The following is a 13188-nucleotide window of genomic DNA, read 5'->3' on the forward strand; positions in this document are numbered from 1 at the left end:
TTTGATGTGATGTTTGTTTTTATTGAGTTGTTATAGTATAGTGGTTTGATGTTAGTTTAGGTTATGCAACACATAGACTCAGGGTCTCTTGCGTGCTAAACTAACCACCCTTCCTCTAACCTGGCACCTCATAAAACCCTTATCACATTCCACATATCTACTAGCCAGCACATGGTCTGAGTGTCCCTACTCAGCAGCCATCTTGTTTTCTCTTTGTTCAAAGCGTCAAGGCCCCAGCGGCCATTTTGACACACCCACACACACACACCTGTATAAAGTACACTGTAGTTAGATTGTATGTTTTCACTTTTATTCTTGTTAATAAATGTCTTTTAAACATACCTGTTGTCTGTTTAATGTTGCACAAGAATGAATTTTGCCAACCACTACACTGTCAAGAACTCTAAATTCCTTCACCTTAACTAGTTGTTAATGTGGTAATTTGGTTTATAGTTATTAAGTTAATTATTAATCAGAAATCCAAATTGACAATTTAGTATAAATATGAGACTGATTTGATTGGCTATCTTTTCCCTTCTTAGAAGGGTGGTGCCCCAAGGTGATCTAGTAAACAGGTAGAGAAAGGCTCAGAAGGAGGGAGTTGCAGGAAGATGGGGAAAGAGCGACTGGATGAGAGGAATAGAAGAGAGATCTAATGATATCCTTGAGATTCACATGTACTAACGCCAACCCCCATGAATGTGTTTTTGTTTCTGTGTGCACCTCACAGACTTAGATTAACAGACGCATATCTGAATATGTGACTCACACAATTAGACTAAAACCATTGTAGAAAATACTCCCACCTGCACAGGCCCACTCATCAACCAAACAGACTTCCCCTGAGGTGATAAGAAACCTCAGCCAGGCTGAGCTCGGCCCTTTTTTCCTTTGTCTACCAGAGCATGCTGTCTGGCTCTGGAGCAGCAACTTTCCAGTTGATTGTTAACCTTGGATGCATTATCTGAGTGAGTTAATGTTGGTTCTTCATGCATTGAAGTAATATATGTTCTAATAGATTTATTCCTTTATTCTACGCCAACATCTCCTGGACAGAGAGAACATCACGGCAGTCATCAAAAAGGCTCAGCAGCGGCTGCACTTCCTGAGAGTCCTCAGGAAGCACAGCCTAAACTCCAACCTGCTGCTGACTTTCTACCGCTCATCCATCGAGAGCCTGCTGACATACTGTATCACAGTATGGTATGGCAGCTGCACCACTACATACAGAAAGAGGCTCCAGAGAGTTGTAAGCAGCACAGAAGATCATTGGCTGCCCTCTCCCCTCCCTGATGGACATTTACACCTCCCGCTGCCTCAGCAGAGCCATAACCATCACCAAAGACAGCTCCCACCCTGGCTCTGACCTATTTCACCTGTTGTCCCAAGGGAGGCGGTACAGGTGCATCAGGTTGAAAACAAATAGATTTAAAAACAGATATTTCCCAAAAGCAACAACCACTCTGAACTCTCACATGCACTAACTTCATAGTCCAACCACCCCAACCCCCAGACTCTCTTCATCACTACTGGAAAACACTGTGCAATACTTTACAATGTGCAATATATGTATATATATATATATATATATATAAAACACTGTGCACCTTACCTCCTTTTTTGTACCATTACTTTATGTCACTCTATATTTATCTTTACTGCACTGTTTTTGCACTGTTACTGAAGTTGGCTTTTAATCAAAACCCCTGGGGTATGTGTCATGAGTTTTTACAACCATGTTTATATATGCACAACACTGATGTATTCATTTGAACATCTCCCGCATTCTATTTCACAGCAATATCACAATGGGTTTCAGAGCCTATATTCTTTGCTTGAAGTATTATGGATCTGAGATAAGACCTTACACGAGGAGACAAATGATTCTGACAAGAGTGTGCAAGAAAGAGACATCCTTATGTTAAATTCAATATTAAAAATGAGACGCTAGCTTGCATGGGAGGGGGTTTCGTATGCACACAAACTAAATATTTTGCGTCAGATGAATAGCAGTAACAAAAAGTTACTCTTGCATCTGCATCGATCCAATAGGCTATACTAAATTTACACCGGGAATGCCACAGGCCGAACTTAAAACTCAACCCTAATAGTGAAAAAATACATTTCTCTAGTGTTATGGAGCCACACAGATAGTTTAACATTGAGAACTGCAAATAGCGACTCTCTCCAGGTCAACTGATAAAAATGTCAACAGTTTTTAGTGGAAAGATTTTGTCAGTAAAAATTAGTTTCAATAAAAACTAAACATAGCAAATACTTCATGAATTATGAAACACAGCCAAGTGCACACATCTGAAATCATCCAAAGTGCTTTAGCGGAGTGGAAGGTTGTCGGAAGACGTAACTCACTTCCACTCACACACCACCTCTTTCACCATTTTTGAATTAGAAGGGAGTGACGTGGTGTCAGGCTCTTCCAAGATTGTGAAAGCTGCAGAAACCACAGCGAGATACAAAACGGCTCTTCAGAAAACCTATGGGTGATGTCACAGAGGGTTTGTCCATCTTTAAACATAGTCTGTGCTATAGACCTTAGTACAAAACCACTACAAGTTAGTTTTGCGAGTTAATTTCAAACTCAATAAGTACTGAATAAGTACTGAATAACTAAGTATAAGTATACTCAAGAACCAATTCATGAGATGTGAAACAAAGCCTGATTCTATTAGATTTTCCTTTTAAGTGAAAAGAAAATGCCTGAGAACTGTCCAGGGTGTACCCCTGCCTCTCGCCCGATGACAGCTGGGATAGGCTCCAGCAGACCCCCGTGACCCTTAACAGGAATGAGTGGGTATAGAAGATGAATGAATGAATGAATGAAAATGCCTGAATGGGTTCTCAACAAAACATTGCTCTGACTATTTTTTTACAGCTCAGTACAGGAAATAGTTGTATATAGTAGGATATAGGTGAAGATACCGAATCTTATGCACAGACATATTTAATAAAGGAATTCTAATAATTAATTCTAATATTGACTTAAAGTAACACTCACCTGGCCAACAGGAAGCGAACTTAAAATGTCATCAATGTTAGGTGCAGGACAATAGCTAACCTAACCATAAGAATAGTTTATTTTATTATATTATAACATTTTAACTAATGATAAATATGCTTAGAATTTAATTTTTAAATTTTGTGAGCACCACAAAGAAAAACTCACGTCCATGCTATGGGAGTGATGACTCAGGTGAAAAATGAAACCAATACTATCAAGCTAATCTGATTATGTTTTTGTGATTTAACAGAGCAACAAACTTGATGAAACTTGACTAAACCTCTAGGGTAACAAATAATTACACAGGCAAATCTACTCACCGTGGCTGTTGCAACGTGAGGTCTCCACCAGCCTATTGTCCTGGTCGTAACACACCATGACCTGGTAACGGTAGCCTTGCCCACACTCCTTGATGTCTCCCTGGACCTTCATGCCGACGGTGCTCTCCACTCTACCTCCTTCAGGCAAGATACAGTCTGACCAGTTCCCCACAGGTTGTGCATTGTACTTGTCACAGGGGCAGTACTGCGTCTCACTTAGAGGGTACATTTGCGTGTTCTTGCACTTGTCTTTCTTTTTGCTTCTCCCTGAGGAGTAGAAAGGGTTAGAAATGAAAAGATTCACCTTTGGAGAGATGATCTACATATCCTCTGGCATCCAGAGTTCTTTTTTTTTTTTTAGATACAGTACCCTTATAACACACCTGACAGCAGCCATCCCCAGCAGGATGCAGCCTGACACAGGCACACACACAAAAACGGTTTAAGAACAACTCAGAAAACATGAAAAACACCACAAGGTGTTGACCTGACCTTCAGATTCTCTAGATCTCAAACTGATCAAGTCTCTGTGGGATTGATCGATTGATTGTGTGATTTTCTGGTTTTTGGTTTGAGTTTAACACAGAAATTTTCTTGTAGCAATGTTAATTTTGTGCTGCTGAAGAATATGAGCTGAATAACCCACTTCAGCAAAGTAAAAACATCATGATGCCTCAGAGCCCAGATGAAATACACAATGTGAGCCCTACAGTGCAAAATCCTGTTCAACATCCAGGTCACCTGTCTTATCAGAGTGTAATCAGTGACTACGAGTTTTTTGAATTGGTGCCACAACACTCGCACCGAGGGGAAACCACCGGTCACTCACATGATGTCACTAACACTGCAAATGCTCAAAGAAAATCATACTGCGATAGCCATCGATGAACACAGGCCCCCACAACCATATCAAACCCCTACTGAGAACTACTGTGCCTGGGAGGCATCTTTCATCAGCTCAACTGATGACTTAAAGCTCTCTGCCAGAGAGGAGCTAGATCTCCTGTGCAAATGGGTTGGGCCAGTATTGTTTGAGCAAGCTAAAAGAATCAGAGCAGCACACATTCACAATGCACGTACGGGCCTCAGGATCACTTCTGCCAGGTCTTTGTGTTGGTTTATCCTGCACAAGACAGTGCAGTGTTAATTTCGTTGACGAAATTTTTTCGTCATAGTTTTAGTCAACGACCTTTTTTTCTCTGACGAAAACGAGACGATAACCAAATAAAAAATATGATCAAAGACTAAAACTATGACGAAAGTTATTGACATTTTCGTCAACGAATAAAAACGAGACCAAAATATCTGACAAGGACGAAATTCAATCAGAATGACTTTAGATGGTGAAGCTGGACGACTTGGAAAGACAACCAATCAGAACAAACTCTGGAGAGCGGTAAGACGCTCATTGATGGTCGGTAGACTGCTACAAGGGTCATCATGCATGCACTCGCAGTTTTTTAACACCGCGATATGTCACAGCCGGGGAGAAAACAGAGGCAAGATATATGGACTCATTTCCAGTTAACCATTACTGAAAACAAGACGCACTGCAAACCGTGTGGACCTACTATCGAGGGTAAAACCACAACAAACTTGAAGCGACACTTGCAAGCGAGTTATCCTGAAATCCATACGAAGGTAAGCTAGTTAGCTCCAAAATGCATGTCATGGCTGTCTACGGTATCTACTACTGTGTGCTGTTCAGTGTTTTAAGTTTGTTAAGAGTTGCTACCCTCGCTAGTTTTGGTTTATCAAGTGCAAATACAACTGAGGCCCAAATCGAATTTGGTCAGGTGCAATAACTAGCAACTCTGGCTACGTTAACCATAGACGCCTCATTGAGCGCTTCTACAAAGTACTATATACGTTCGCGTGTGAATATGTAAATGAGAGGCATTAACTTACAGCACTTTGTAGAAGACGTTTAATAAAGTCCACTCCATTGACTCATTGGTTCGCGGGACAGAGCTGCCTCCTCCAATATGGTGGCGACGTTGACGTATCGCAACAACGGGCCAACCCGCTCAATGAGGCGTCTATGTATATATGTCTATGATGTTAACGAGCTGTAGCTCAGCATGTTAGCATGTTAGCCATAGCAGTTTGTTCAAATAGAATGAGTGAAATCTATGCCAATAAGCATTGCACATTTAAACATTAATACCATTCCATAACAGATGTTTTTTATTTTATCTTCAGAAATACAAGTTAATCTAAAAAACATGGATTACCGTTTAACACTTTATATTTTAGCTGACTAAAATTACTATATATTTAGTTGACTAAAATCCTATGATTTTTAGTCGACTAAAACTAGACTAAAACTAAAATGATTTAGATGACTAAATTATGACTAAAACTAAAATGATATTTTCGTCAAAAGACTATGACTAAAACTAAATCAAAATTTGATGTCAAAATTAACACTGAGACAGTATATCCTGCTGGGCAAAGACACCAAGCTATGAAGATGAACAAAGCAACAAGTCAATGTGCAGAACCCAACATACACCGTGAACACATGTTTGGGACTGCAGGGTCCCAAGGCCTTGCTTTTATATACCGCTATGACCCATTCGCTCACAGAAGCACACACCAGTGCAACGCAGAGCAACTGGAGGTTCAGTGTCTTGCTCAAGGACACTTCAGCATGTGGCACATTCCGGGGATCGAACTGCTAACCCTCTGGTTCACGGACAACCCGCTGTACCCACTGAGCCACAGCCCCGATACGTGTCAGCAATTTCATTGTGGAATGCTACCAGAGGACAGGTCCGAAATACCACCGCCAGAGGTAGCTGAATGGGATGGTCCTCTGCCAGAGTGTGGACTGACTCACTGTGTGAACTTGAACAACTTCAGATCGACAGACGATACATACCTGTTTCTCTGTGCTCCACAAGATACAGAGAACTCTGTGTCTTCTCTGACACTTCTACTATGGCCACATCAGCAGTGGCGTACCTGAAAGCAGCAGAGACGGAGGGAAACACTTACATCGGGTTTGTCATGGGCGAAACTGGCTCCACATCCACACACCATCCCACGCTTAGAACTTTGTGCAGCTGTCTTGGCCACCGAAACGGCAGACTTAATCACAGATGAACTGGACATAGATATCCACAAGGTCACATTCTACACAGAAAGTCGGATTGTTTTGGGCTACATTCATAACACAAGCAGAAGACTCTATGTATACGTAGCCAACAGAGTTGTCCGCATCAGGAAGTCCATAAGCCCTGAACAGTGGCACTTTGTCAGCACAGAGCACAACCCTGCAGACCTGCTCAGTGCCAGCCGCCGTGTTGAAAGAAACCAACTGGTTTAAAGGTCCATCTTTCTTGTCCAGAGACTCCTGCCCCCAGCCAGAGACGTATGAGCAATGTTCCCTCTAAGCTGCACTCTTGCACAATTGCACACTGCTCGCACGTTCTCCACGCACAAGAAAATCTATGCAGGGCGTAAAATAAAATCCAACATGAACTGTAAATAAATTAAACAAAAAACAATGTATTCTGTACCATTTCGCAGTGTAACTCAGTGAGTGACAGGTGTCCAGCCAATGATATGATGCGTATCACTTACACAGCCTATCAGTGTCGCTGACAGCGCTTTATGTGTAAGTGCCCTGCCCATACGCAGCGCGGCTCTGGGTTTTTGCAGGTTAGCTAGGTAACAGTGTGGCGGACTTAAGAGACGCAAATGGTACTAACCCCTTATTATGGCGAAACGAACAGGCAGTGGCACATCCACTCACCAAGCCAAAGTAAAACAGAAAAAAGTGGTTCTTTTAAGATGTAATGGCTGTCGTAGTGTGTGCAAACAGAAGAATAAGCGGTGAAACTGGGTGAGATTTCTTTTTTTCGAGTGAGAAAGGTCTGCTTTGCAAAAAATGCTGTTACTACTAAATAATTTATGGGGAGTAGAAACGCAATAAAACATTGTGTAATTATATAGTTTACAAACAAAGAGTCACAGGAATTTACACTGTATCACATGCTTGTGCTACAGCACACATGACATTGTGCATAATGTCAATGTTTTAATGTGAACAAAATTTCACACTGACATATAGCATACTACACAGCTCATGAACAACAAGATTTTTGTCTTTGTTATGTTACGTGGGCCAAATCAATTATATTAAAAGTAAATTAATGGAAATTACTGCTGTAATTTGATTCCTTTAATAAGCCATGTAACTTGCTATGATCTTGGGATTTGGACAGGTGTGTGGCCACAGTGTCTGATGTTGCTCACAGTGGTCCACAGTGTACTCAGGGAGTTTTTGTGTATGCCCAGACACATGAGAAATTAGAGGGAACATATGAGCATAAAGAACCTGATGCAGATATAGATATTCGTGCACAACAGGTCAGCTTTCACAACCAAAGTCTTTGAAGGCGAGCATAGTTCACACAGATTTGAACGCTTCTCCAGCTGGAAGACACTCAATCGCGCTATAGCCAAGCTTATACACAAGGCCAGAGCACACACGAAAAACCAGAACAGAAAGACAGATGATCCGACACAAGCAAGACTAGTAATCATCAGAAATGCTCAACACGACGTGTTTGCTGCAGAGATGAAATGTCTTTCCAGGGGTGATGTCATCTCCAAGTCCAGTCCCCTGAGAAAATTTAACCCAATTGTGGATGCATATGGCCTGCTGAGAGTTGGAGGGCACATCCCTTTGGCTGACATCCATTGGGAAGAGAAACACCCTTTTATTGTCCCCAAGAAACACCATGTAGCTACTTTATTGGTGAGGAATTACCATGAACAGGTGGCACATCAGGGCAGACACCGGACAGAAGGTGCTGTATGTTCTGCTGGTCAATGGCTGATTGGAGGCAAAAGGCTGGTGTGAAACAAAATGTAATCTGCAACAAGCTAAAAGAAAGAACAGAAGAACAAAAAATGTCAAACTTACCCGCTGAACGATTCGAACCAGCTCCTCCATTCACAAATGTAGGAGTTGATGTGTTTTGCCCATGGATTATCAGCATAAGACGAACCCTAGGTGGTATTACAGAGAACAAACGCTGGGCAGTCATCTTTACCTGCCTAGTTACAAGAGCAATGCATACTGAAGTGCTTGAATCTATATCCTCCTCAAGCTTTGTAAATGCATTGAGAAGATTTACTGCTGTCCGTGGTTTGCCTCTTCCATTCTGATCGAAGAACAAACTTCATTGGGGCATGCAAGGAGTTAAAAATGAACTCTGAAGACCCTGAGCTGACAACTTACATTCAAGATCAAGACAGCACATGGACCTTCAACCCTCCCCACTCCTCACACATGGGTGGAGTGTGGGAGCAGATGATAGGAGTTGCTCGCAGAATATTAGATGCTGACTCATGAGGTGCTGGTTACGCTCATGTCTGAAGTCATGGAAACTATAAACGCCAGACCTCTGGTTCCTGCTACTTCTGATCCAGCCCACTGTCCTGTCACCTGCCATGCTCTTAACACAAAAAAGTTGAGCCAGTGTTGCCACCACCAGGAGAGTACGACCTCTACAGCAAGCAGTGGAAGCAAGTCCAGGCTATGGCTGATGCATTCTGGAAATGCTGGCGTCAATAGTTCCTGATGTCACTTCAACCAAGGCAAAAGTGGCATGTGGACAAGCCGAACCTGACTGAAGGAGATGTTGTGCTTCTTAAAGAAGCACAAGTCAAGAGAAATGAGTGGCCTGTGGTGGTGAACGCCATTCCAAGCAAAGACTCTAAAGTCGGAAAAGTAGATGTTAAAGTAGTCAGACATGGTACTCAGAAGATGTACTGTAGGCCTGTTTCACGGGGTGTATTGCTTGTAAGAATTGAGTATTGTTATAACACATTATAACAGGCGGGGAGTGTGATGTTCTGGTTATTGGTTGGAGTTTAATACAGAGATTTTCTTGTAGCAGTGTTAATTTTGTATCTTCAGTGTTTCCGTAGTTGGTTCAGACAACAGGAAGTCAAAGAGAGACAAACAGCATGAAAAGTCAATTACACATCTTTTTTTTTTTTTTTATTATTATTCTTTACTTTATGGCCAGAAAACGTTTGCCTGTGAGTATTATTGTATGGCCAGATGTTGTAACACTGCATTTAGAGAATGTTTCGTTCATTAACAGAGATTACAGTAAAAAATATATTCGCTAATCCGTACATGCTAACTGCTAGCATCGCTATGTAATTTTCCGTATAAGTTAGCATTAAGCTAGAGGATTCATTTCTATTGGTTTAAACATGCTACTTTTATGTTTGTATGTGAATGTATTCAGTTAAAAATTATATGATGAGATGCATAACATATAGTTGTATGTTTGTTTAGTTTTACAGTGATTCCTAAGTAAAGTTTGAAAAGAAATCTCTCAGAGAGACTTCCGGTTTGGCAGGTAAAGCAACAGGCTCCTGACAGCAAAAATTAAATATAGCCCGATACGACTCAAAATCTTCCAGAGACGCGCAAACATAAACACGAATGAAACGGGTTAAAGATTATGCCCAGGAAAGTTAAGCGCCGCACAAAGGAAGGGACACGAAAATATGGAGGAGAAGGATCTAGCATTGCAAGCTAGCCATGACATGCTAGCTGACACGCTAGTGGACATGCAGTCGACACAGCCGGAGCAGAGCCACGATGCTAATCTGGGAATTATCCTGAAAGAGCTACGTGAGTTTAGAAAAGATTCCTGCCAGAAACTTAACAACATACAAGAGGACATACATAAGATATATAAAAGAGTGGAAGAGGCTGAGGAGCGTATAGACATGGTTGAGACTCAAATCCAATTCTCGGAGCAGGTCCTGGTGGTGAAGCTCCAGATTCAAACAGAAGCTAAATTAGTGGACCTGGAGGGGCGATCGCGTCGAGACAATGTTAGAATATACGGGGTAAAAGAGAGACCAGAAGAAGGCATAAGCAACAATGACTACCTTCGTGGAAGTTAATGAAAGGCCTGGAGCTCCCTGCCGCCACAGCTATAAATATCGAGAGGGCGCATCGGGCGCTCACTACAAAACCCCCGGCCGAAGCCCCACCAAGAACCATCGTGGTCAAGTTTTCAAGCTTTAAAATGAAAGAAGAAATACTCAGAAAAGTTTGGCAGAGAAAAGGGTTAAATTTTCAGGGGAAGAGGATACATATGGACCATGATTGCGCACCGGAGCTGCTGAGGAAGCGGAGAGACTACGCAGAAGCCAAGGCTGCGCTGAAGGGAAAAAATATAAGATTTCAGACCCCATTCCCAGCTAGATTGTGGGTGTATTACAAGGAAGGCACGGTGACCTACAACTCGGCAGAGGAAGCAACGGCAGACATGGCAGAGCGGGGGATACCGGTAACGGTCTTGAAAAACCCATCTTCCCTTTTGGATCAGATCAACCATCTGTCTTGGAGATCTAGTGGAGGACGAAGAAACCAGGAGAATAAAAGCCCCAACCAAGGTCTCAAAGAGCAACTCCAAAGATTCCAGCGTCAGGACACACAATAAGTATACACAACGCAAGAGATAAGCCTACTTATTGGTGTCTGGACACTGAAATGTTGAGAATAATACACAGTTTTTTTTCCTGCTAGGATGTATGGGTGATACTAATAATATTAGGAAGACAATATAAAGGGCACTACGACTGAATGTTTAAAATTAGGACATCTTGGACATCATGGACCTGTGCAACAGCTTAAAAGATGAAGAGGGACCTATTTCATCATCAGGTGGAAGAGAATTTCCCTCTACACTCTCATTCCATCTGAGTTATGAGGCTGTGAAAGAGGCCTCACCATTGGAAGCCAATTATTTTTTTTTGTTATAATGTTCTTTGTTTTGTTGTAGTTAGTATTTGCTTTTGTGCTACTGTTATGGATAGCACCAGGGGTGTAGGATGCTTTTTTATATCCAGGTGTGCAGGGATTAAAATGTACTCAGGTGACATACAATGCAAAATACCAAGTCAATTAAAGTAATTACATATAATGTAAATGGCCAAGGTAATCCAGTTAAAAGGAGTAAAATTATGGCAAAATTAAAGCGAGAAGAAATAGAAGTGGCTCTCCTACAAGAGACACACTTATCAGATTCAGAACATGGAAAACTTAAAAGATGGGGATTTAGTCAATATTCCTCTTCTTATAGACAGAGCTCAAAGAGAGGGGTGGTAATTTTAATTTCTAGGAAATTGAATTTTGCTTGTACATATGAAAAGAAAGATCCAGATGGGAGATTCATTTTGATTCAAGGTTATCTACAGGGTGCTTTAGTCACTTTTTTGAATGTTTATGCTCCTTCATTATCTGAGTGGAAATTCTTTAAAGAAATGTTTGAGCTATTAGTCGTAGATGCTCAAGGTACCTTAATTTGTGGTGGAGATTTTAATGTGAGACAACACCCAACTCTGGATACATCAAAACCCTGCTACACAGGAGATAAGAAAATTATAAAAAAAAATATAAAACTAATGATGGGGGAATTGGGTCTCTCAGATATATGGAGGGATCTGAATCCGACTAAAAAGAATTTTACCTTTTTTTCTCACCCACATTTGGTTTATTCTAGGCTTGATTACTACCTAATGTTTCAAGAGGATATATATAGGGTTACAAATTGTAGCACTGGGACCATGGATTTATCTGATCATGCACCCGTGTATTTGAAAGTAATATTAGATTCTGAAAAAAAGAGGACTACTTGGAGGCTAAATACAGGGATGCTAGGTCAAATGAGGGAGCAAATAAGAATAGATATAAAGCATTATTTTGATGAAAATGATAATGGAGAAGTGCCCACAAATAGTTTGGGATGCCTGCAAAGTAATCCTAAGGGGAAAAATAATAGGTTACTGCTCTAATTAAAAAAAAACAGCTACAGCTAGAACTGGAACAATTAGAAAGAATACACAAAAATACATTGAATCAAGGAACAAAAATGGAAATTAACAAGAAAAAAAATGAACTGAATGAAATTTATTCCAACGACATAAAGAAAAAATTGACCTTTCTCAAACAAAAGTATTATGAAATGGGGAAAATCTGCTAAATTACTAGCTTACAAATTAAAAAAGCAACGGGCAGAGGATACAATTTATAAAATTAGGGATCCTGTAACAAATTCTGTACATTACAAAGTAAAAGATATCCAACAAATATTTGAAAAGTTTTATACGAATTTATATAGCCAACCCAGAACAGATGGGGAAGTGACAAATTTTTTTTTAGACCATATAACATTTCCCAAAGTGACTGAGGAACAAAATAAGTTTCTAATCAGTGAAATTACAGATGAAGAAATTAAAAAGGCAACAGCACATTCAAAGGTAAATAAAGCACCAGGACCTGATGGTTTTCCGGCAGAGTGGTACAAGGAGATGATAGATCTACTCACTCCTATAATGAAAACCACGTACAACCATGTGCTTAAAACTGGCATTACTCCTGTCTCTTGGAAAGAAGCAGTGATCTCTCTGATACCAAAAGAGGGGAAAGACAAGTTAGATTGTGGAAGGTATCGGCCAATAAGTGTCTTGAACCAAGACTACAAGATCTTTACCCACATTCTGGCAAAAAGAATTGAAAACATTCTTTCTCAGATAATAAGTCTTGATCAAACAGGTTTCATTCAGCAAAGACAGGCACAAGACAGTATTCGCAGAACACTACATGTAATTGAACATATAAACGAAAACAAACTCAAGGCAGTATTGCTAAGCCTTGATGCCGAGAAGGCATTTGATCGAGTTAATTGGGAGTTCTTATATCGATCACTACACAAATTTGGATTTCATCAGGTGTTTATTAAAACAATTAAAGCATTATATAGTAAACCAAAAGCCAGAATAAAATAAACGGAGCTGTATCAA

The 13188-nt window shown here is 40.7% G+C and overlaps 1 protein-coding gene across 1 annotated transcript in view; it reads right to left on the reverse strand.

The window, feature by feature from the left end:
- LOC311496748 (thrombospondin type-1 domain-containing protein 7A-like) overlaps positions 1–13188 on the reverse strand; it is a 443055-nt gene that overhangs the window by 218146 nt on the left and 211721 nt on the right. Inside the window, exon 14 of the mRNA XM_084556712.1 lies at positions 3340–3606. Coding sequence (XP_084412838.1) covers positions 3340–3606 — 267 coding nt within the window. The remainder of the gene's footprint in view (positions 1–3339; positions 3607–13188) is intronic.

This window comes from Chelon labrosus (genome assembly GCF_963514085.1).
Source record: "Chelon labrosus genome assembly, chromosome: 12".
Lineage (NCBI taxonomy): Eukaryota > Metazoa > Chordata > Actinopteri > Mugiliformes > Mugilidae > Chelon > Chelon labrosus.